This window comes from Vigna umbellata, chromosome 10 (assembly GCF_029865625.1).
Source record: "Vigna umbellata cultivar VRB3 chromosome 10, Vumbellata_1.0, whole genome shotgun sequence".
Classification (NCBI taxonomy): Eukaryota; Viridiplantae; Streptophyta; class Magnoliopsida; order Fabales; family Fabaceae; genus Vigna; species Vigna umbellata.
The window spans coordinates 15056080-15083232 of NC_142174.1; the positions used below are offsets into that span (position 1 = coordinate 15056080).

General features: G+C 31.9%; 1 protein-coding gene and 1 pseudogene across 1 annotated transcript; one reads left to right on the forward strand and one right to left on the reverse strand.

Moving 5' to 3' along the window:
* Positions 1-3083, reverse strand: part of LOC148191990 (uncharacterized) — a 3237-nt pseudogene extending 154 nt beyond the window's left edge.
* A 9725-nt stretch (positions 3084-12808) lies between these two features.
* LOC148191991 (histone-lysine N-methyltransferase SUVR5-like) lies at positions 12809-26525 on the forward strand. The gene is given in 13 exon segments (XM_088100452.1): positions 12809-13051; positions 15903-16423; positions 16688-16849; positions 16852-16992; positions 17263-17373; positions 18641-18751; positions 20505-23297; positions 23542-23703; positions 24114-24230; positions 24312-24415; positions 24500-24637; positions 25236-25323; positions 25746-26525. Coding segments are annotated over 12 exon segments (4482 nt in total). The 5' UTR covers positions 12809-13051; positions 15903-15976; the 3' UTR covers positions 25854-26525.
* The last annotated feature ends 628 nt before the right edge of the window (positions 26526-27153 follow it).

Genomic DNA, 27153 nt, shown 5'->3' on the forward strand with positions numbered 1-27153 from the left:
AGTATCATTACATCATCACATAAAGCCATTGGTATGTTGATTCCAAAAGCTAGCTTCTCCTCGTGTTTCAGCCTACCAGCGTCTACTTGTTCTAGTCGACAAATAAGTGACCTAAAACAACATAAAAAGGACGCGCTCATTAGAAACTTCTACTATATAGTTTTAACGTGAGATCTTCATTATCTGAATGAAATATAACAGCCTCACCTGAAATTCTGAAGCAATTTCTCAGTATCACCAGACTTCTGATTCTCTCTATAAAGCCACGAGACTTCAACCATGGTGCTGTACGGACCGCTAAACTCCTTGAGTCCTTCTACGTGGAAAGGATTATCCAACCGTACATCGAAAGAGGAATTATTCTTGAACCTTGGACTCCACATGTCATCTTGATCTCCAATGGAAAAGGCACTTGTCGAGGACAAGGATGAACTTGGAGATGAGAGGCCTGGATGAGTCATGGGAGGGTCTGCAAGCTTGCAGTATATAGCTGATATACATTTCACCATATCCTCAGAAAGTTTATTAGGTGTCACTGCAACATGATCAGAAATTCGGGTACCAAGATGTTCTGCCAGACTTAATATGTTTGTTGAAGAGCTTTGAGCATACTGCATATAATCATGCACTCGTTAAAATCCAATACATAAACTAATTTTAACTTAACATATGCGTTTATTTTATTTCTTCTTCCTATATTTTTCATCTTATAAATGTTCATTGAAAACTTTATACAAACAAGACTTAGACTCACCTCCAACATGGACAATGGCTGGGAATGACAGGCACGCAGAGATCTAGCTAAAGAATCAGCTGGAGGAGATTCTCTCGTAAACGCTGGACAATGGGATAGCGAGGAATGACAACGATAACACCAGAATCCAAATGGTTTTCTTCTATTAGATTTTCATTGTATTCTTTCCCTAAAGTCTCAGGCTCATGTTTCTCTTGCTCTTTTCTCTGAGTCTCAAGCTCATGGTCTTTAGATGGTGTTGTAGAACATTCTCTATTGGTTAAGATCTCTGGCACAGAAACATTGATGAATCGTGCACTAAGTGTTGTCAAAGGGAACTTTATACTTTCATCTTTTGAAGTCGGAGATACCGAAGACAATTGTTGATCAAATGCTTTACGGTACAAGGACAGAAGATGTTGCTCCAAATACACAACTTCCAACTCTAACACTGCAATTTCCCTAATTAATTCTGTGGCTGGCTGGAATACAAAAAGAAAAAATTAAGACTAGAGGAATGCATAACAATGTATATAATCATGTATACGCTGCACAATAATCTAATGATACAGGACAGATATATGACAATGTGTTTGTATATGCATATTTTCTAGACCCCAATTTAATTGAACTTGTTGCTACCTTGGGTATCATCATCTCATTTGAATTAACGAGAGATGAAGATCTGTATCCAAGTGCCTTTTCTAACGTGCCTCTGACCTGAAATTGGTCTTGTAATCTTCTCTCCAGTTGTAGAATCTGTCACAGGGTAATTTAACAATAAATAAATATGAACGAAATAGACATGATTAAAAGAATATGGTCCAAGTCCCTCACGCGGGATGCACAAACTCAATGATGGATGTAATGTACCAAAAAGGGGAAAAAAAAACAAAACAAAGAAGAAATGGACAAAGGGGCCACGGTGCAATAAATATGATTGCATCAAAATCTGCATCAAAAGAATTATGGGGAGCAACATTTCTGATATTGTACCTCTTGCTTCAGAGTGCTGTGAACTTCATTTGTAGGGGTTCGGTTTTTCCCAGCTTTATCACATTCCGTGAGATAACCCATGTCCTGGAATCAAATCAAACCCATACTTATGCATGAAAGATTATAAATTTTGTCGCGCATGGGGAATATACAGAATGAAATCAGAATAGACCATCAATGTCCCAACAGTATGGATGTAATTAATGAGATTGAAATAAAAGTGATAATGTTTTCCAAAACTAATTCTCTGTTCGCTCATCTTAGATTAGACTTTTGGAAAGACAGTTAGTTATTATTAAATTTTGGGCCACCATTGACATCATTCATGATTAAAGATTTGTCCTAAAAGTCAAATGAAGAATGATGAAATTTCTTTTCAGCATCATACACCCCTTTTCATGCCTGCTGTGAATGTATCTATCTACGTGCTGTGCCTTCAATTTCTGAGAATATTGAAAAGAAAATAGAAAGAAGAGATTTCAACATACCAGCTTCTTGCGATCTGAAGCCTGAATGCGATTATCTGGATTATCCTCCTCGATTTTTTTTCTTATCAGGAAGACTGCCATGTAAAACACAGCAAACATTAGTGCTTGGTTCCATATCCAGGTTCATGTTTAAAGCAAAATCACGTCAAAGATAATGTAAAATCAACTATTAGTCGTTCAACAGTACATAACGTGTTCTTAAGCACACTAAAAAGGAACAGGAAAAGCTAAAGGCTAAAGCATAAGAAACAGATAGGAACCTCTTTGAACGTTTGTGCCTTGGAGTAAATCACAATCCCAGCATTTTATTTCCTCCACCATCTTCAAGCCCCATAACTGAAAGCCACCGAAAACAGAGTTCTTCACACAGTAAATTTGCAGAAACAACTGACAGTTGACATAAACAACAACTTCAACTGTGTTAAAACAAAGAAACAAAGATACCATGAACCATCCTACTACCTTGGAACTTAACGAGTCAGAACTCAGATGAAGCACACTTGAGAAATGAGCAAAAAGCACCAGTCAAAACTGAAGAGTCCAAATTTAGTTCCCAGAGAATACTAAATAGATTCCTATATTTCACATCACATCACATGCCCATTTGAACTTCAGCTCAGTGGAGCTTCCTTCCTGAAAGTTCCCCCAGAGTGATCATTGGGTGTTACGTGTCTAAGACCTGAGCGTGAATGTGAAGAAAAGATTGGTCTTATAACCAAACACGCCTTTTCTATCAAGACTCTCCTGAGTTCTCACGCTAGTGCTAAGCCACCACTGGCCTTTGTAAAGGATGACCCTTTTTCATTTGCATGAAAAGGAGTTATTGGAGTAGGCTTTACCTCAAGAAAAAGTCTTTATGGAATAACTTTGAGAAAGGTGAACGAGGGGAAAATGTCAAAGCCTCAGAAAGTGGACAAATCTCACTCTAAAGTCTCACTAAAGATCCAAGGTGCGACCAGCGAGAAGAAGAAAATAAGTAGTGGCTGCACTGACAACAACAAAGGTTGTGAGTCGAAATTATATGTATGAATAACAGCGTATTTATTTTCAACATTCTCTTCTCTTGTTGGAAAAACAAGTGGGAGTTGGTGACCGTCCGTCCACCCTTTGTCTCATTTTGCACCTCTCATTTAATTATACCTTAGACATTAAGCCACTTGATTTGATAGAATACAATGAAGACAAAAAAAAATTGGACTAATGTTAGATATTGGTATAATTTTGGTTGAAAACATAAATTGCGATCTAAGTAAATGGGTATTGTTTATTTATTAGGTGTATTGGAGCAATCTGTGTACAGTATTAGAAACCCTTAGTTAAAATCTTCATACTTATAGTGGTATTATTATTAACATTATTATACTATAACACTTTGTTTAATAAGTCTTTCTCATGCTTAAGTGCTTAATCATTGTATTTTTATTAACGTACTTTTCTAGTTTAGAGTACTCAAAGTTTTACCAATTATAAACAATGATGAGAAAATAGGTGAGCGTAGAAAAATAGATACTGGATTTGCAAGAAAGAAAAAGCATGGATTTACCTCAAAAGGGATGAAAGGTAAGGGATAAAGAACATTGGATGCTTGAAAGGAATAGAGGATGTGTTGTGGGGTTTCCTTTGTCTTATGACTTTTTGAAGGATAACTAGGGAGATACCCATATTGTCCTTCAGTATCAAAGAGACTAACGTTTGTCAAAGAATCTACAAATATAATAATATATGCACTAATATACTAATGGGGCTTGACCTTTTTGGTTCCAAAACCAATACAAAAAAGAAAAGGATTCGGGTGCGGTGAGGTTTGCTTATTGTAATCATACACACCTATTGCCAGAAAAGTTTCTTTTTTTTTGTTGCACACTTCTTTAGACATATGGAAGAAAGAAAAGAAAAGAAAAAAGGAGCTTAGGAGACTCAAAAGAAACTGAAAGCTGAGAAAAGATAGAAAAACAAAGGAACGTTGTTCACACGCTATTATATTATTTTCAAAATGAAAATATTTTATAGGTTGAAAATTGCGCTATGGAGAGGGATTCACGGAGGGATATTCAGTGCACAGAATTACATCTTAACCCAACTGTGTGTTGGTGAAAAGCAGAGCCATGAAAAGCTACAGAAAAAGACCAGTAAACTTCTTTGATAGGCAAGTGTACAAAAGTTTTGCTCTAACAAAGTTATATATTTTCCTTATAAAGGAGATTATGTATCAACATATAAGCGTTACTTTTAGAGAAAATGAATATTATCATTTGAGCTTTAATCTAACATTTTATATAGAAAGAAAAAAGTAAGGAAGAAATTTGAAAAAAGTCTCGTGGAGTTATTCTCCTTATAGGCTGATGAACAACACAAAGTGCGGGGGTTCTTCTTTGGACGCATCATATATTTTAAGTTTCACAGCAGAGTGGAAATATCATTTCATGTCCCAACAAATAAACAAATGAACTTCTATTTTATCTTATTATCGATTTTGCTTATGTCAGAGGGACGATTTTCAATGGCAGGAAACACAGATATAACAAGAGAAATGTGCAGGGTAGTATATGGTTTTACATCAAATGTGATGGGTAAATTTTCAAATTAATCTGACAGACATGCTTCCTTGATCCATGTAATCATCGAAAAACATATACAACAGTCTCTTTAAATGAGGAATAGGATTACAAAAGTACAAACTACATGGCCTCCCTGTAGCATGGATATTTATATATATAAGTTCACATAGTTCTATAGAACTGAGATTCTCCTTGCAAAACCATTTATAAACACAAGATAAGGTTAGGTGAACTTGCTTAAATGGTAAAACTGTTGTTTTAAGGAAACATTTTCTAATGATTTAGCTGTGTTTTATGTGTAGACAGTCAAATGCTTATTTTAACATTAGAAGGGCGGTTATTTTAGCTGAACTGATCAAACGAGACAACTTAGAAGTTTTTTATACGCGAGTAACTTCAAAAGTCGATGTAGTTTATGGCACTTGTTATTTGTGATTTTGTCTTTGTTGCCAGCTATATTATAATACCTAGTAGTGTTTGTGTGTTTTCATACGAGAACCAAAATAATTTTGAACACACATAATTCAAAACAAATTAAGTTAGTTCTTACGAACTTGTGACAGAAGCACCTATTGTAGGTATCATGGATGTGACACTAATAAGTGGAACCACCATTTTCATGACAGTTTATGGCAAGGCTTTTCAGTTGGTAAGTGATAACACTCCATGGTAGAACTTGGAGTGGGAGAAAGACAATTGTGAAAAAGAAGAATGAAAGTGACTTCTCAAACAAAGTGTACACATGTTGCACAATGGAGACCACGAATGACCAAAACAAATCACAGGTGTTGTTTCCAAAATGGGAATCATTTTTCGCTAATGCAGCATGATGCCTGGATTGGCAAAGCCTACATCTATTAGTTGTGTCCATTAGATAAAACACGTGAGAAAGAAAAGGGTGAAAGGGACAGTGAAGAAGTGTTTGTGTATGTCCTGGTTTCGGGTATGGGGAGGTGTAGTAGAATCCCGTTTGTGGGACACAAGAAGTGAACTTTCCAAATAGGTTTGGACAAAATAGTGAATGGCAATCATATATATGTATCCATGTTTTGTAATAATATTTGGTATCTGACTTCATGGGTGTGGTGTGGATGAAGAAAGTGGTCTAAAACATGGAGTTGGTATGTGCAAATGAAATTTAGGGCATGAAATCGCATGTGAAGGAAGAAGAAATTGGCAGAAAGGGATTTTGCATATGGAGATTTTGACAAAAGGGACTGACATCATTGTGGTTCCACAGGCTTTATCTAGTCTAATCTTGGTGATGGAATAAGATAGCCTCTACATGTATCGTTCGGGAAGCACCTCATTGTCTTCATGTCCTTTTTTCTTTTTCCTCTTTACTTTTCTGAATTTCCATAACACTTCTCACCAAAATTTCCGGCCATAACTGTTGTTCTTACATTGACACATGATGGTGAATTTATTAATCTGTTCTCTCATCATTCTTCACATTAACATTATTAGGCTCGTGTAACACTAAAATATAGAAATACACCATGTTTCAAGTTTGTACCCCCCAATCATTTTGTAAACACCACTGCTCTTATATCATGAAGATACCCCCAATATTTTTATATTTTATTTTTTTAATTTTTAAATAATTATTTAAAAATATATATTTAAAATATAAAATTAGATAAAATATTATTTTTTAAGTATAATTCAAATCAAACAATTAAATAAAATATTAATACAAATAAACTTATATTTTCAAAAAATAAATTCAAATAAGTTGGTCAAATATAAATTTCAAAATATTAATATTTCAAAGTAGCTTTAATTTTATATGTCTAAATAAAAAATAAAAATATATGAAATTAAATTTTAAACTATTATATCATGATTAATATTTCTTTATTAGTAATTATTCTTTTATTAATAATTCTATTTTGATTACTTGAAATTCAAATAAAACTCAGTAATTTAAAATTCAGTAGTAAATTTTAACAGATAGAGGATATCGCAGATAATATTATAGCAAGAGTAATTAAATATTTATATTCATTATCTACCGATATTTACGAATGATTTATTCACAAATATTTTATCTACGTGAGTACAAAATATTGAAGTGAAGAGATGTTGCTGCCGCGGCCGCCGTTGGATGCAGGGAAAGGAAAGAAGGGAGAGTTAAAGGTCAATTTATCAAGTCTATGGGGTGCAGCAAGAAAAAAGGAAGGTGCATGCTGGTAACTCGCATTGTTTAGCCCAAAGCCTCAAAGCACAGGGTTACTCCCTACACCACCCCCACATTGTTCCGTGCACCACCACATTTTTTTTAAATTTCAAAACTATCCTTTATATTTTAAAATATCTTACACCCCACCTCTTTTCTTAAACGATGTAGCGAGATCGAGATCTGTTGAATTTTTTTTTACCTTTTAGTTTTTTAATTTATTGTATTTTAAATTAATATATAAATATTATTTAATTTTTTTAAAATTATTAATTAATTATTTATAAACTTATTTTATTTTATTTAATAAAATAATTATTATTAATTTAATTTATATATTATTATTTAAATAATAATTAAAATACTTTTTAAAAGTTTATTAAAACGGATGTTACATCCGTGAACGAATGTAGTGTCATCCGTTGAAGTTTGTTTTCTTTTTTATTTAGTTTTAAGTTTTTTAATTTATTTATTTTAAATTAATATATAAATATTATTTAATTTTTTTAAAATTATTTTTTAATTATTTATAAATTAATTTTATTTTATTTAATAAAATAATTATTATTAATTTCATTTATATATTATTATTTAAATAATAATTAAAATACTTTTTAAAAATTTATTAAAACGGATGTGTCACATCGTTAAAGATGTGGCGACATCCGTTTGAAGTTTGTTTTTTTCTCTTTTTAGTTTTTAGTTTTTTAATTTATTTATTTTAAATTAATATAAATATTATTTAATTTTTTAAAATTATTACTTAATTATTTATAAATTAATTTTATTTTATTTAATAAAATAATTATTATTAATTTAATTTATGTATTATTGTTTAAATAATAATTAAAATATTTTTTAAAAGTTTATTAAAACGAATATGTCATATCCGTTAAAGTTTGTTTCTTTTTTCTTTTTAGTTTTTAATTTTTTAATTTATTGTATTTTAATTTAATATATAAATATTATTTAATATTTTAAAAGTATTATTTAATTATTTATGATTTAATTTTATTTTATTTAATAAAATAATAATAATTAATTTAATTTATGTATTATTATTTAAATAATAATTAAAATATTTTAAAAAAAATTATTAAACGGATGTGCCACATCCGTTGAAGTTTTTTTTTAAATGAAAACAATAAAATAAAATATAAAATATGTAAACGGATGTCAACATCCGTTCATGGATGTCAACTTTCGTTAAAGACGAAAGAGATGTCAACATTTTTTTAGTTTTGCAAAATTCATTCAACTAGTTCACTAATCTACTGAAGGAATCTCAATCTCAGAACAATAGACAGTTTTTAAATTAAATTCGTTTAGTGAATTATAATTCTTCTAACGAAATTACTTTGATAAAAGAAAGAAGTTATATCATATGGAGTATGACTAATTTTTAAGTTATACACACTTATTTCCTTAAATATCATTCTTCGAGTCTAAACTTATATTCAATATTGCACAAATAGTTAGCCATTATATATCTTAAACTGATGTAATGGATGATCTTTGGTTGTGCGTTTATTCATTAATGTTGTTCATTATATATTTAAGTAAATATTTAGTTCAACCTTGCATTGTTTTTTGTGCTTATGTTATATTGTTATAATCATGTTTTAAGTCAACATACATTTTAAAAAGGGGAAGGAGTATATATATAAGAAATAGTTGATATAATTTTTTTTCTCATTTAAACCGTTTGAATGAGATCTAAACACTTAAGCAAATTTTTTTCAATATAAGAAATAGTTGATATAATTTTTCTTCTCATTTAAACCACAGTTGATTTTTCAAGTGAACAATTACATCACTCGCATGTTTAGGTGTTTAAGGAAGAAAATAATTAGTCAAATTTCAATTCCTTAATATTTGTATATTGTTTCAGTGATTTATTTGAATATTATATATATGTGAATATATAAACAATAAGAAAAATAATTTTCAACAGGGTTATAGTTCCAAAGTTTCACCTCAAGTCATTTATGTATTCATTATATTACGATACAACAGTCCATACAGTTTCAATTTTTGCATGTTTATGAAAACATGTTAATCAAATTCAAAACATGTATAAAATGATAATAAAAAAACTCAACCCTACACAATTTATACATACCATACCGTCCTCACAATATTCGATTCACATTAAAAATATAATTTATGTTACATCAATATTTACAAGTAACTAGCACCAATTAACATTAAGACAAGTAATCATTCACATTCTTAGTATCTATATTATAATTAATAATAAAATATAATTAGTTATTATATATGCTTATGTTAATCATTGTACTATGTACTCGCTTCTTTACTCTCATAATCTAACTTAATATAAGGTTATATTATCTTATATGAAAATACCTTGTATTTTATTTCTTTAATATCATAATTTAACTCAAAATAAGGTTAGATTATCTTATTGCTAAAGAATAAAATGGGCCGAGGGTGCTTTAAGAAGTCAAACTTAATACACCACATCATTAGCGGCTTAAGCTAATAAATTTTCGTATTTTTATCAAATAATCACAATGTGAACATAAGAAAAAATAAAATCAAAAGAAAATGAAATAAACTTACTATAAAAAAATGTTGTTGTTAATTAACCCTAACTCGTGGCTTTAATAAAAGAAAATGGATATACTGTCACTCGAACACTTAAAGAGAAATTTGACTTTACAGAGAAATTGTGGTTTATAAAAATGAAAAATGAATATATTTTAGTTTTTATGTGTAACCTTTTAAACTTAAAACACATGTTTCCTTTTTTTTACAGTGAACAAGGGTAGAAAAAATAGAATATATAAGGACTCAAGATAATATGAGCAAAAAATAAAATAAACGAAGGAAAGTGAGAAAATAATGTTAATGAAAAAGAAACAATATAAAAATATAAGTGGTCTTGTTTTCTAATTTTAGGATTTATTGTAGTTGTCAACTTAATTGTTGATTGTTTGATTAAAGTTAAATTAAATTTCAAGTCCTATAAAATTGTATATTTTTAGTTAAATCTTTATTAATTTTCTTTTGCCAATTGGACAATTAAAATTTTTATAATTTTTAATTGAGTTTATATATATTTTTTCATGACGTAATTGTTATATTCTTTTTCGCATGTTATCCAACTAATAAAAAAATGAAAAATTTAAATAATAACGCTCTTTGAATATTAATAGACATACAATATTTATTAAAAATATTTAAATTTATGAGAAAATTAAAATTTAATTAAATAATTTATTAGTTAATTAATATTAAGGAAATAAATTAAATAATGTGTGAAGAGAATGAGTTACAGAAGCAAGACTTAAAATTAGGTTTTAGATTGATGGACCTTTAACAAGTCACACAATATCTTCCATCCTGTGCAAAGCCGCAACCTCTCTTTTTTTCTTCTTCTCATTATTCAACTTTTGTTCTCACCTTTTTCTTTTTTTTTCTTTGTTTGTTTCTGCATTCTCTCCTTTCTCAGTGTTTCTTCCAATTCCATTTTTCACAAGAGATTTAATCCTCCAGTAAGCACAAACAAAAACAAACTGAAGAATTTCAGTTTCAGTAAGTTATTTTTATGACGTTCTGCTTATGATTGCATGTCACATGGTTATGAACTAGAAGAAAATTTAAATTAAAACTTAAGTTTGATCCTTTGAGTTATTAATTACAATTAGGGTTTTTGTCATTTTAAGGATGTTGATTTTCATCTTGGTCAAGAGATCAATTTTGCAGAACACATAGCCGACGGAACATTGAGGTAAGAACAATAAATGAATCTCTCCCTGTTTTTGATCTTTTCTTAATTATATAATAATGCTTTTTTTTATTCACTTAATATATATAAATTGCATGACATATAGAAACATAGAAACATAGACTATCTATCACTGGCGTATAGAAAAAAAAAGTCACTCACTGCATCAGATAAAAAAAAATAAAAAAGTTAAAACATAGACGATCTTATATATGAATATTAACAAATTTAAATATTTACCAATAAACATATTCAATGTAGTTTATTTTCAATTCAGTTTCTTTAAAATACGGATTTTATATTTATAGAAAATTTTAAATATTTGAATGATAACTGTTTATATTAATAATTAATGATCACATAATAAAAAAATTAATGTTACTATAGACGTGTTTATATATATTTGTAATTTTTAGGACATGCTTTTTAGTTTAATAGGTATGCATCGTGAGTATAACTTTTGTACAATGCTGATAATTATTAAAACGAAGTTTAAATATTGTAAAAAAATTACGCAATTACTGTATATACTACTTTTTTTATGTTTAAAATCTTATTTTAAAAAAATTATGACCCGTTACTCTTTAAATTTATTTCAATTTTTTCTCTCAAATAAAAATGAATTTTAATAATAAATTTTAAATTTGATATTTATTGTCTTTTACAATATTAGATTTAAGATTTATACAAGGATTTTTAATTCATTATTTCATTTATTTAGTGTAAAAAAGTTAATTTAATTCATCTTGATGTATAAAATATATGGTAAATTCACAACATTTAAATTTATCCTGTGTAGTTAATAAATTTTAACTCACTATATTATAAAAAGAAATAAGTGAAATACGATTATAACAAATTAATTGTGAATATTTAAAAAAATCAAACAATGTTATACTCACATTTTTAGTATGTACTTTAATACTTTAAATGTTTTATAAAAAAACAATAACTATGATCAGAATTAATTATCTATATTTTATATTATCATTATTTATGTTTAAGTATAATTTATATATATATATATATATATATATATATATATATATAATATTTGCCGATAAATATATACAGAATGATGTGGAAGTGGTCCACTGATCCATCGCGAGTGGATGCCCTCAACTAACAAAAATAAATGTAACGCAGATACACAATACGACACCGTTTCATTTGCGGTGGCATTGTTAGAGACAAAGTCAAAGTACGTTCTATTTTTTATTTTTTATCTTTTGCAAATTGCATCGTTTGGGCGTGACCTTTCTCTCTAACCGAAAACTCAGGCAATCACTGTTCGCATCTCGATGCCCACCATGCCAATCTTACCCTTCCGCATTCGAATCTTATTTTTGATTTTTCCCTTATAATTAATAATGCTTTTAGGGAAAAGGATAGATATGGAAATTAAAAAATAAAATTATAAGTTTTTGAAATAATAAAATATAAAAACAGAAGTTTCTTTAGAAGGTAGAAAAATAAAATTGGAGTATGAAGATGAAGAGACGTGAGTGGTACACGCTCGCGTGAGCGTTGGATGCAGAAAGAAGGCTCATAAAACCCTTTAACCAACCCAGTCCCTATCCCTATTCCTGTTCCTATTTCAATTCCATATAGGACCCAATTTTGTGTAACCCCACACTGAAATGTCTATTTTCTCCTATTTTCCAAAATTTTTGGGTATTTAAAAAATGAATATTAAAAAAGATTTTGGTTGTGATTTAATTTGGGCACGGGGAGCTGACCTGACCTGACCCCATCTGGTCTTTGTTGGAATGTCTAAAACCTAGAGGCGCACTTGGTATATAGAAATATATATAATTATGAAATATGCATAGCATCTATCTATTCTATCTATGAATCACTAAGCAGTAGGCCGAGTGAGTGTGGGAGGCATCGATTAGGGAAAAAGGGGCACAACATTTTTCACATAAAAAAACGAAAGCCATTTTCACCCACCCATCATCCAACCACCACCACCTCTCTAATAGACCCAGCAAAATACTGACCCTGACCTTCGTGCGTAAACTTCCCCCACTCTTATTTTTAAGGTACATTACCACTACCCCTTTTTCCTACCTTCATTTTTATTTTCTCAATTTTCGCTTAGCCAATGTTATTTCTATTCTTTTTAATGTCACATATTTTCCAGTCAATTTGGTTATGGTGTCTGACCTAGCTCATCATCCCTTATATGCATATATTTTGTGTCTACCTTTATATTATATACCAAAAAAAATTATAAAATTTCTCTATAGGTAACAGAAAAATACGTACTAGTAATGGCAGCAGGCAAGATCTTAACCCTTTTCGTTCAACGTTTTAAGCAGCCCCTCTATTTAGTCGAGGGTATAATTGATTCATGCCCGGTTTTTCTTTTACGATTCTGCACATCTTATTCGTTCTTGAGGCATGCACATACATTACATGCTCGTCATCTTAATAGAGTATAGACTATGGATTTTGATTAGGGTTTATCATCATGTTACTAGCGTGCCCACAATAATAATGCAGGGATTTAGGCCAATTTCACTATTGGGTTTTCGTCATTAAGGGTTTTGGTGCCGAATGTGATTTCATAAAGATCTTGACCTTAATCGGGTTTTGTGCCTGTTAATCCTGAGAACTTTAAAAGCTTTGTTCGCACAATTTTTTTTTTTTGCTGGTGCGATTTACATTTGTGATCATTTCATTCCTACCCTAACCGGTGGAATAAAATTTTAACAGTAAAATAAAATTTTGGGTGGGGTTTAAGGGTTGAGCTTGGAGAGATGAACTCAGATATAAATGATGTTAGGCATAGCTCTCTGCTTTGATTATCGTAAATGGCATCACAAAATCCCTCTCTTTGCTTAGATTTGTTTTGGGAATCTTACTTTCCTTCAGCTTGAAATTCCATTAAGGAAGAATTAATTTCTTTAATGCTGATAAAGTACGAATCTATCTGAACTCAACATATTAACTTGGAATCATGCATTATTTTTGCAGTGCGAGTATTAATTCAAATTTTCTTAAGAAATAATTCGCTAAGGAGTTAGTTGTCTTTTCAAAATTCCTTCATAAATAATGCCAATTTTTTAAATGATGCTTAACTTATTAAATCCTGTTATTTATGAGACGATTTTTGTCATTGGGGGGCTTAATCAGGAAATTGTGGATTCTCCTTCTAGTTTACATTGAACAGATTGAAGCAGGGGTTGGATATGCCGAACCAGAAAGTTGGATCGCCAACCCCTACAACCCGAGAGTTGGGGAGGGTAGTGGACCATATTATGTTATTTACACAGAGTTTATGCTGTTATTCTTATTATGATTCATTGCATTTAAGTTTTTTTGGATGATGATAAAAACTTATTTTTGAACCATTCTGCATAATGTAATGTGTAACTGATTTTAACTTGTTCACTTTTTATTTTATGAACTCGTTAATGCCATTGCCTTATGAAGTCATAGAAAGAATCCATAAACAAAAATTTTAATTGATGAACTAATAAATTTTAAATGTACGTGCTACTAGTTACTTTACATTAAACTCCGTCAAGAAATTTAAATATTCTTGAATGATATTTAATTGAATATTTGAATTAAATGCTGACCAAATTGAGATGCATGTATTAAGCTCGACTTTTAAGTATTTGTGCTTCATATTTTTAACATTAATGAATTTCTTAAAAATTAATTATTAACAATTAAAAATGCTATGACTATGAGATGTTTTATTTTCTAGAGTGTAACGATGTTTTCGTTAAAAATGTTATTCATGGTCGAGTATGTATTTAGTCATGGTTCACTATGCAAGGTGTTGTCTCAGTTCTGTGTCTGAGAATAGTTTACAGTTATATTAGATGCGCTATTTACTTTATCTATTGACTGATTTGTCTTGAGGTCATGCTCTTTTGTTAATGGTTATTCAGGAATACAATGAAGTGCCTTAATTTTCTTTTGAATTTCAAATAATCATGCTACTCTTTGCTAGAATTAGGGATATTAAGAATAGACACTTATGCACATACATGAGCACTGGATATTCAATTCCTTAATGCACTATTAGGACTACAAAATTTGATTCTTCTTCAAACCTACGAATCTTTTTGGGATAGTGTTAAACATGCATTATTGGTAAGGTCATTATGTCCCTGATTTTAGTATGGACTGCAATGGAGTAGCAAGACTATCATGGAGGTAAATGGCATTTTAATTAACCTCTAGAAATATGTCAATAGGTGAAACTAATAATTACGGATTTAATATAATTCTTGTTGAAGTTAAAGAGAATGGGCGGTACTACCAAAATTCTAATTCCTATGAAAACTAAATGCGTTCTTGCCAAGGTAATCATGGTTCTTGTCTCCCTGATTCTTCTATGTTGTAGCAAGGTTATTTGAACTTTGATAGGAAATGAGGCATTTTGATTTATGCTCTGCTGAATAGATCTCAGAAACATATTAACATCCAGATTCCAGACATATACCTGTCAATAGGTTAAATGAATAGTTGAGTCTGATAAATAAGCATTAACATTCTAGTCTGCAGTCAACATTTTCCTTGAAATGGTTATACTAACACAGATTGAATGCTTCATTGCTTCCAATTTATTAATGTAAGAATTTAAGAGGGAAACTTGATATGGTAATTCTTTTTTTTTTTTGCTCTATCATGTTTATATCTCATTATTTGTATTTTGAAATCATTGAAACTCCTAAAATGGATCTACATAAACTCTTACTGTTTGTTAACTACTTTCTGTTTCTTGGAACTTTTGACTAATCCAGATGAGTTTTAGTTTTGTTTTCTTCTTGTCAAAAGGACATATATGGTGTTTTTATAAATTCTACAACCTATTGTCTGAACACATAAATTTTCTGTAATATCCTTCAAGGTGTGAGGGCGCTCCTTGGTGCAACTAAGATTTCTGTATTCTCAGAAGTAGAGTCTAGTTGTTGAAAGTAGTACCATTTTCTGTGCGTGCAGTGCGGGGTAAGGTTATGTACTTCTATAGATCTTAGATAACAAAGTGGTGGGAGCTTTGTGATTGAGCTACCTTTTGCTTTTTGATTCTTTTTATTTTTTTAAATTTGACCTGCTTCTGCCATGAAGTTTCTATATAATTTATTCCTCTTATTTTGAACTTTTTTTGTAAATTTCCATGGCTAAAACTTCATTGTCTGACATTTTCACTGAATCTTCTTTACTTTAACAGAGTGGTGAGGTACAGAGTCATCAGGCATAGCATGCAAATTATCTTATACAAAACTCTACCTTGGAAATAGTCTCATGGAAGTGCTTTGTTCTGGTGTTCAATATGCTGGGGAATCTGATTGCACTCAGCAGAGTTCGGGAACTGCTTTTGTATATCAAGAAGAAACTAATTGTGCAGAAAGTGGTGGGCAAGACAAACTGGTAGCTGCTCGGCTGAATGAATCATCACATAAAATGCAGGGACCTCAAATAGAAAGGCAAGGTGGTTTGTCAACTAATTCAGATTGCCAATGCAATGGAGCTTCATGTTGTGACTGTCAACTGGATGATCAAAATGAATATTGTGGTTTCCATGATTTTGAAGAAGACATTATGAATGAACCTTGTTTAACATCTGACAACTCTATCTCTGTTGTTGATACAATTGAAAGTGAATCACCAAACAACAGTCGGGAAGGAGACTTGTCATGTTCTGAACCCAAGTGGCTTGAGGGGGATAGATCAGTGGCATTGTGGGTCAAGGTAAGCATAATTCTTTTCTGATGAATGATATGATTATTTCTATGTTTAAGAAACTATTAATTCACTACTCTAACTGATCTTGAATGCTTGATCATGAGAAATTATTCATGAATATCTTTGGTCACATTGTGTATCTGTCTGAAACCTCCTCAATCGTGTTCCATAATTCTTTTAGAAAATTGTAGGATTTACACTCTGTTAAAAGATGGAAAATGAGAAATGCAAGCCTTGCTGATTACTTTGTGACTTCTCTATCTTTTTTAGTGGAGGGGGAAGTGGCAGGCTGGTATCCGGTGTGCAAGGGCTGACTGGCCCTTATCAACGTTGAAAGCAAAACCAACACATGAAAGAAAGAAATACTTTGTTATATTCTTTCCACACACAAGGATTTATTCTTGGGCAGACATGCTGCTCGTTAGATCAATTTAGGGTTTTTCCCCCATCCCATTGCATATAAGACTCATCAGGTGGGACTCAAAATGGTTAAAGACTTAACTGTTGCACGGCGGTTTTATTTGCGAAAGCTAGTTGTTGGCATGCTGAACATGGTCGACCAGTTTCCTTTTAATGTATGGATGATGGTGACATTATTTCCTTTTTTCCGCTCCTTTTCTTGCAGTCTCTGTTTTTTTTCTCTCTCTCTCTCTCTTATATATATATATATATATATGTATATATCTATATATATATAATATATGTATATATCTATATATATATTGTATATATCTATATATGTATATATCTATATATATATATATATATATAGATATATACACATACAAACACATATATACATATTCATTCACTTTTTAACTGGAGGTTTGTTTCAATGCATACAGGCTTTGACAGAAACTGCTCGTGATATGAAGGTCTGGAAGGAGTTTGCCATGGAGGCTTCTCGTTGTAATGGTTATTCTGATTTTGGGAGAATGCTTCTAAAGCTGCATAGTGTAAATTCCAATTCTTGTTGATAGTTTTTGGAGTAGGCTTGAACTTTATGACTGCTCAGTGCTTGTTTTATTAAATTACAGTTGTTAAGTATAGTTGTATGTGTAGATGTTAACACAACCCGGCAATCAATACTGTTTTCTGATCCTAGGCATTGTTTTGCTAAAACTGTAAGGATTTGTATAATTACTAGGAAACTTAAATTTCTAAAATTTGTTGTCATAATGTTTGAACTCCCTCTAGCTATCTTTCTCTGTTGGTTTTATACACCGAGTGTCAGAATAAACAAAAAATTGCGTGTAAGATATTTCAACTAGCATGATCAAGTGATAATATGCTTTGCAATAAGTTTGCCCATTATTATATATTTAAAGTCTATTAAAAAGTGAAAATTGGTCATATTTTGATCTTGAACTTTATGCACAAAAAAATCAGTGTTGAACATTAATTGATAGGGTTGCAATGCATTGAAAGATGATTTAGTGGTTAAGATTTGGAGATATGTTGGACATTGAAAGAATGAGAACCAAACATTAATCATTCTTATGCTTATCTTTGGCATGTGAAGTTTAGGGTTTCGTATCTGCTTTATTCATTCTGTATTTGTTAAAAATATTTTGTACATGGATAGGTCTCTTATTCTCTTATTCCGTATTGTTTCTGCAAGCTTCTGATTATTTTTCTCAGATAGTAATGGTTCTTTTTATGGCATGTTAGAGGATACTGGACCATTTCTCTCCTCTCCTTTCTATGACATGCTGCATGTGTGTAATACGTTAGTATCATGTCGTACAAACCAGTCATGAATTCATTTCTACATTGCTTGGTATATCATGTATTTCATTATATCATCATGGAATAAGGAACATTTTAATTTTTTTGCCCCTGTTCTTATACTGCCTTTTCTTACTCTCTCTCCCTCTCTCTCTCTCTTTCTCTCTCCTCAATAAAGTACATTATCCATTATTCTTTTTCCATTTTATGATTTCATATTGTGTACTTGGCTTAGCATATTTACCTGTAATTGACAATTTTATCAAGTAAATTAATATTAGATTGGACTGATGGCTGCATTAGCAATACTTTTGAAGTTGAATGCTAATAATTATAGATCTCTTTGTATAGTCTCTGCAATTTATGTCGGTTTATTGCTGTAAAGTTTTGTAAGTCCTAATTCATGGATGCAACAATGGTTGCTTCCATGAATTATTGTCTATTATTTTCTTGTGTGACCAATGAAGTTCAATGCATTTTTTTTTTTGCTTACAGAGCATACTGCAGCACCATATAAATGTTGACTGGTTACGGCACTCTTATACCTCTTGGACTGAAAGATGTCAGAGTGCAAATAGTGCTGACTCAGTGGAGCTACTGAAGGAGGTATTTTGTGATTCTGACTACCGATTCATATACTAGAATCCAGAAAGATGGATTATGTTCTTACTGCATTATCACTGTTGCAACTGGCATACTTTTGCTCATAAAAGATGACACGAATAAAAAAGAATAGAATACTGCAATGCATATAATTTCCAAGTAGCTAAAGGATGTCTCAGGACTTTTTGCTCACTTTTTATCTTACTTCCTTTCTTTCATTAAGGGCATCGGATTAAATGACATTAAGGCTCAGCTGCTTGATCTGTCTATAACCCATGTAATCAATGGAATAAGCAGAATTTGATCTAAAATGTTGTTGACATCATGAATTTATTAGTATTTTGACCTTCTCTTGTTGCTATCATAAACCAAAGTGAATATAGTGGAATTTAGACCTCTTACTATCGTTGAGTAATAGGATATGGTCGTGTTTAAGAGAGAAACATTTTTTCTTATCAAATAAGGACCCACCATGATTGGTTATAGTGTATGTCCAACCACCTATATCTAGCTTCTAACTTGTAACAAACAAAGAAAAGAAATTAATCTCTTCATCCTAACGAACCCAATAGACTATGCCCTATAAAAAAAGTGATTAGATGATGACAAATACAACTTTGATAATGTTATGCTCTTTTGGTTTCAATAGAACTTTATAAATATATTTACACTCCTTCAGATTATCTGCCATTTTACAAAATGAGTTTTGTTTGATTTTATCTCTTTGAATAGAAGCCGAAAAAGAATAAATATTTATTCCAATTTTATCCTACCCTTTTGTTATCTACTAGAAGGAATGAGAGTGAAGATTAATGAAGTGATAATGTTATGTGGGGTATTTCGATAGAGGTTAATTTTGTTAGATACAGATATATTTTCCTCCAGTTAGGATTATTTAAGAATTTTCTCAATAAGTATAACCTTGAATGATAAATATCATGAAATAGAGGTAGTATCATGTTAGCAAAAATATGTAAAGAAGGCGTAGGATTTGAAGGGAGTGAAGTAGTAGTTTGTTTCATTTAGTAGTAGAAAACCAAACGATTAGAAAAAGAACCTGGATTAGTACAAAGAGTGACTTGTCATTTAGTGATATCTGATATGTACTGACCCAGTGATTGCATATTGTCAATGTTCCTGTATGAATTCATTAAGAACCGGCAACATTTGTGTGCCTAGTACAGTTAAGAACCACTTAGGATTACTTCTGCATCATAGCTACTAGTCACGCAATTTTCAGCACTTATTGCAAAGGCTTGTTTCCTATAGTTTGACTTTCTATTCTAGCTTATTAATAAGATCATTGAAATAATCATAAAATGCTTTGTCATAACTTAGTAGAGACAAATGCAAAATGGCCAAAAAAACAAAGGGAGGTTCACCTAACGGATAAAAGAGAATGCTGGTTCATCACTCCGCGATTTTAGAAAGAAATAGAACAATTAATTGATTCTTTTATCATTCTTTTAATGTCTTTGATTACATTTCTTCAGTTTTTAAAATATTTAATGCTGTTTCATGTTCCTTATCTTTGGAATAATACTATCTGCATGTATACTTTGTCAGTAACCAAAATATATCTGGACATATAACTACAGTAAAAATAGATCCATGTAGTTTTGTTACTGTAAAAATATATACCTTGTCAGTAACCAAATTTTGATTACAAGCAACAATTAATGCTCATGCCCTAAACGGTTGCCAAATCTTTTTAGCTCAATATGTTTGATTGATTTTATACCTTATTCTTTTTCAGGAATTGTTTGATTCTATTTTGTGGAATGGGATCAATACTCTCCCTGATGCACCAGTGCAATCATCATTAAGTTCTGAATGGAAAACCTGGAAGCATGATGTAATGAAATGGTTTATGACACCACCTTCCTTATCGATCAGCAAAGACACACAGCAACAGAGTTATGATGATCTGTTCCAAGCAAACATTCAGGTTTGTAGAAAAAGGGCCAAGCTTGAAGTTCGTCGTGCAGATACACATGCTTCACAAGTGGAAATCAAGGCTCAAACTGTTGCTCTTCAGGCTGACCCTGGCTTCTTTAAGAATCAGGGCATATTGAGCACATTAGCAGATGAGTCTTGCAAACAGGAAGGTGTTAGGGAGATGTCTATGGCAGCTGATTCACCTGGTCAATTGGTCGATAAATGGAATGGAATTGTAGTTGAGAATACTGATTCCCATTTTTTGCATACCAAAGAATTAACACCTTCAAAGGAAATGACTGTTGCGAAATCTGTAGAATTTGGTAGTAAGAATCGACAATGTATAGCTTATATTGAAGCAAAGGGAAGACAGTGTGTGAGATGGGCAAATGACGGTGATGTGTACTGTTGTGTACATTTATCTTCCCGATTTTTGGAGAGCTCAACGAAATCTGAAAAACCTGTTCCACTTGATACTCCTATGTGTGAAGGTACTACTGTTCTGGGTACTAGATGTAAGCATCGTGCCCTACCTGGCTCTTTATTCTGTAAGAAACACCGGCCACATGCTGAAACAGAGCAGATCTCAAATATACCGCAGAATAGACTAAAGAGAAAACATGAAGAAAATTATACTGGTTCAGAGGGCATTCTCTCGAGAGAATTGGTATTAGTCAATGTTGAAAGTCCACTGCAAATGGATCCAGTGTCATCCATTGGTGGTGATTCCCTACATGGAGAAAACAACTCTAATGAGAAGCCCATTCATTCTGAACATGATCATAATGCAATGGAGTCACTGCAGTGTATAGGTTCCCCTCCCTATGATAAGATGAATCCTTGCACGGAAGGTCCTAAACGGTATTGCTTGTATTGCGAAAGTCACCTCCCTAGTTGGCTTAAGCGTGCAAGAAATGGCAAGAGTAGAATAGTATCAAAAGAAGTGTTCACAGAACTTTTGAGGGACTGCAACTCATGGGAGCAAAAGGTACATCTGCATAAAGCATGTGAACTTTTTTACAGGCTTCTTAAAAGCATTTTGTCATTAAGAAACCCTGTTCCTAAGGATGTCCAATTTCAGTGGGCTCTGACTGAAGCTTCTAAAGATTCTAGTGTAGGAGAGTTTTTTAAAAAATTAGTTCACAGTGAAAAGGCCAGAATCAAATCATTATGGGGATTCAATGATGACATGGATATATCTTCTGTTATGGAAGAACCTCCTCTCTTGCCATCCACAAACGATGATTACTATGATAAGGAAAATGCCATTAAGTGTAAGCTATGCTCTGCAGAATTTCCTGATGACCAAGAGCTTGGTAACCATTGGATGGACAGTCATAAAAAGGAGGCGCAGTGGCTATTTAGAGGCTATGCATGTGCAATTTGTCTGGATTCATTTACTAACAAGAAACTGTTGGAAACACATGTTCAGGAGAGACACCATGTGCAATTTGTTGAACAATGCATGCTTCTCCAATGCATCCCTTGTGGGAGTCATTTTGGAAATACCGAACAATTATGGCAGCATGTTTTATCAGTTCATCCTGTTGATTTTAAACCATCAAAAGCTCCTGAGCAGCAAACTTTATCTACTGGTGAAGATTCTCCAGTAAAACGTGATCAGGGTAATTCAGCCCCTTTGGAGAATAATTCTGAGAATACAGGTGGTTTTCGGAAATTTGTTTGCAGGTTTTGCGGGTTGAAATTTGATTTACTACCTGACCTAGGTCGACATCACCAAGCTGCTCATATGGGGCCTAATCTGGCCAGCAGTCGCCCTGCAAAGAGAGGAGTTCGATATTATGCTTACAGATTAAAATCTGGCAGACTTAGCCGCCCCAGATTTAAAAAAAGTTTGGCAGCAGCATCATACAGGCTTAGAAATAAGGCTAATGCTAATTTAAAGCGAAGCATTCAGGAAACAAATTCACATGGCACAGGGGGAATAATAGTACAACCTCATGTTACTGAAACAACAAACATTGGTAGATTGGCTGAACATCAATGCTCAGCTGTTTCAAAGATTTTGTTTTCAGAGATTCAGAAGACGAAACCTCGTCCAAACCATTTTGATATTTTATCAATTGCTCGCTCTGCTTGCTGCAAAGTTAGTCTTGTAGCGTCATTGGAGGAGAAATATGGAATTCTTCCTGAAAAGCTCTATTTGAAGGCAGCAAAACTTTGCAGTGAGCATAATATTTTGGTAAGTTGGCATCAGGACGGTTTTATTTGTCCTAGTGGTTGTAATGTATCAAAGGCTCAAGTTTTGCTCTCTCCTTTAGAGTCTCTTCCTAATAGTTCTGTAATGTCCAAAGCTGGGAATTCATCTGATCCTACAAGTGACGAGTGGGAGGTGGATGAATTTCACTGCATCATCAATTCACGTACTTTAAAGTTAGGTTCACTGCAAAAAGCTGTGGTCTTGTGTGATGACATTAGCTTTGGGAAGGAATCAATTCCAGTGATTTGTGTTGTAGATCAAGAACTTGTGCATTCTCTTCATATCAATAATGGCTGTAATGGACAAAATATAAACCCTTCTAGGCCTTGGGAGAGCTTTACCTATGTTACAAAGCCAATGCTCGATCAATCCCTCATTCTTGATTCAGAGGTAGTTAACTGAGACTTAATTTGTTCTTTGATCAAATCCTAACAAAGAGGGATAATGAATCTAAAATAGATCATATGCTAGTAAGTTTTTGTAAAATCCTTTTACTTGTAAAAGCTATCCAGAGTGTGACTTGGCTTACATAATGCCTTTTCTCTCTTTTAGAATTTAAGAAATAAATAGCTTACATTACCCCTTTTCTTTTAATTGATTTATAATATTCTTTAGCTTATCTGTTTATTGGCAGAGTCTGCAACTGGGATGTGCCTGTCCATACACCACCTGCAGTCCTGAAACATGTGATCATGTTTACCTTTTTGGCAATGACTATGATGATGCAAAAGACATATTTGGGAAACCAATGCGTGGCAGGTTCCCATATGATGAGAATGGTCGAATAATCCTGGAGGTAATTTATTTTCATTTATTAAACTGTTCTATATTAAATCTGAAAGAATTACTTTTGCATCTGTTATGCTTTACATAGTGATGATATATCTAGCAATTGCTAAAATACTGAATAATTTTATCCCTTTCATTATTTCTTGAATGGTTATGTTTTTCTAATAGTATTATGCCTACTTTTACTGTGTTGACTTAGCTCTACTAGCAATACCATGATGTATGATCTTTCCTTATTTTTGAGAATTACGTACATGATATTTTTAACCATCGTTATTACATGATTTTGCCTCAGTTCCCTTCATAGATCATTGGCATATACAGAAAATTTCTGCCTTTTATTTATTTTCTATTTCTATTATTTATTAACAATTTTCATTTTGTTCCATTATCGGGATTGTCCTAAAACAACTGCAGGAAGGTTATCTTGTCTACGAGTGTAATCACATGTGCAGATGCAATAAATCCTGTCCAAATAGAGTATTGCAGAATGGTGTACGAGTCAAATTGGAAGTCTTTAAAACAGAGAAAAAGGTTACTCTTTTTTTATTAACCCAAACACTTCTCAAATCACAAGTCTTGCTACATTGACTTTTATGAGGCTGTGATTTTTAGGGATGGGCAGTAAGGGCTGGTGAAGCTATTCTACGTGGCACATTTGTGTGTGAATATATTGGAGAAGTTTTAGATGTGAAAGAGGCACATGATAGGCGTAGAAGGTTTACCTTTTTTCAAGATATATTCTCTTTTAAATTAGTTGATGTTCCCAAACTTTATACTGACTCGGTCTATATCAACACCAGTTATGGCACAGAGCATTGCAGTTATTTCTACGACATTGATGCTCGTGTTAATGATATGAGCAGATTGATTGAAGGAGAGGCTCAGTATGTAATTGATGCCACTAAATTTGGAAATGTTTCAAGATTCATCAATCATAGGTAAACATTTTTCTTCTTAACATTCTCTTTGACATGGTTTTGCTAGCAAAATGGTTCATTAATGGATTCTTTTTTTGCTATACTAGCTGGTTTCAAATGGCAGCCGGTAAACTTTTATGATTTCCTTCCAATGAATTTTCTTCAATCTAACTTGAATTACTTAACAGAAATTGATCTTGAATTAGTTTTTGGCGAGAAATGTTGCTTATTTCACTGTACATGAATCCATGCTACTTGCTATTATTATTATGCTCTTAATGTGCTGTTAAGAATGTCCTGGATAGTCACTTTGTCATCAATATCATCATAATATTATGATGACTGTATTTCTGCTCCTTACAAATAGATGCATTGTAGGGGGACTAGTGCTCTTTTTGGCTAGTTGCTTTTAACATGGTGCTATTTGGACCCACGTTATTTCCTGGCAACAATTAACCACAGTAATGCACTAAAAATTTAAATATCATTTTTTTTATCAATGATGATTTTGTTTAATTCAACAAAAGCCTAAACTTTTTGTGATTAGTAACTATACTACATTCTGATTTTTATGTACGTTATGTTGGTTTTCTCTTACAATTTGTTGTTGTTGTTGTAGTTGCACCCCAAATCTGGTCAATCACCAAGTTCTTGTAGAGAGCATGGATTCTGAACGTGCACATATCGGTTTTTATGCAAATCGGGATGTAAGTACTCTCCTATGTTGGACTATTTCCTTTAAAAGAATCCAATGTTTATGATGCTTTAACAATTTCTACTTGCAAATTCTTTTCTTGATTTGGTATGTTATAGAAACATAATATGTGAAGATACTGTATCATAGATACTGAAGGTCACATCTCTAATAAAACGTTACCCTGCTTTACTAATGAAAAGTAAAGGCCGGCTTATTGACAAACATGTTACAAGAAATTTGCTTTCTGTATCCCAGTTGACGTGTGAATAATGGTATTCGTGGATATAATGAACATTGCACAACAATCCAAAGTTTGGTCCCTTGTTTGTGAAGGACATTCAGTCGTGCATGTTATCTTGTGAACAGTGGACACACTTTTAGTAGCTTCTTTTGTATGCAATGGCTTACGTCTCGCTTTGTTCTTTTTGACAGATTGCTTTAGGTGAAGAGCTAACATATGACTATCAGTACGAGCATGTGCTTAGTGAAGGATCTCCTTGTCTTTGCGAATCCTTGAAGTGTAGGGGGCGCCTTTATTAGAACCTGAATCTGTGCATTATTACAACAATATTTTTAGATTGTCAATTTGGCAGACAAATTATATGCTCAACATAAAAGATTCCAATTTGGAACGGCCCAACCCGAAAGTATTAATTTGATTTGACGTCTTCCAACATATGAGGAAAAATCAATCACCTGGGGCAGGCAACTTGTGAGGAATCATCTATAATTTACTCTGGCCGTCTCTGGTAATTTGACAGGATTCAAGTGATTTTTGCATTGATTGCAATGTACAATCGTTCTGTATCCCCTCTGGAAGAGTAGGCATGTTTTTGAAGCTTAGTGCACAATTGTTCCGTTTTCTCTTGCTTTATTTTCCAACATTTCACTCTAGTGCCTGATCTCATGAAATAATTTGGCAATTCCTCATTCCTTTTCTCCCTTCCTCACCCTTCCGCCATCACCAAGAAAGGAAACCCCCAAAAGAAGTTCAGCGGAAAAAAATGTCTGTGGTCAAAGCTCTGGATTGGCAATTGCTATTTTCTCCATTTTTATGACATGGTTCTTAATTTCTTTAGCAGTTTCAGGATTGTAAATATTTTAGCGTTTTAACTTATTCTCTTTTCCTTTTCATTGCTAAGTAACTTATTCATAGAAATAGATTCCTTGTAATTTGTGTCATTTAAATATAAATGTCTTATTTGATATGAATTTAACTATTGATCTAATTTATTTGTCTACAAATTAAAAACAAAAATTTCAGTCAGTTTCAAAAGTTCTTACAAAATTAAAACTATAATCATTTTTACTTTATAATAGATGGAATACCTTTTATAGCCTGAACGCCTGACTAAACCAGCATGTGCTTAATTATAAGTCTAATGTAAACGTTATAACTTAATTCATATTATTGATAAATAAAGTGGAGAGTCTGCTAAATCAAATCTATTTATTTCCCATCTTACATTTTAGATAATTCAAATTATTTACATTAAAATTTATAATACTAATATTATTCATACACTGGTGTTTGTATTTGTACTTTTATATCAGTTTACATTATATTAGAATTATTGGTTAAAGTTTGTTTTAACAATTTATTTATTTTATTGATTGACAAATGTAAATAGTTAGTAGAGAGATTGAACTCACAATCTTTCCTACCTTCTTTTTCAAATTTTTTAAACTAACTTTATAACTTCTAAATGTGAGTGTAGGAGAGTTGAATCCGAAGTCTTGTTAAAAGAATTGTGTTAAAAAGTCTTATATTAAAATTCAAATTTTTTAAGTCAGTATTATTGTTTAAGTCAGAGTTATGTAGTTAAGTTAGATTTAAAAA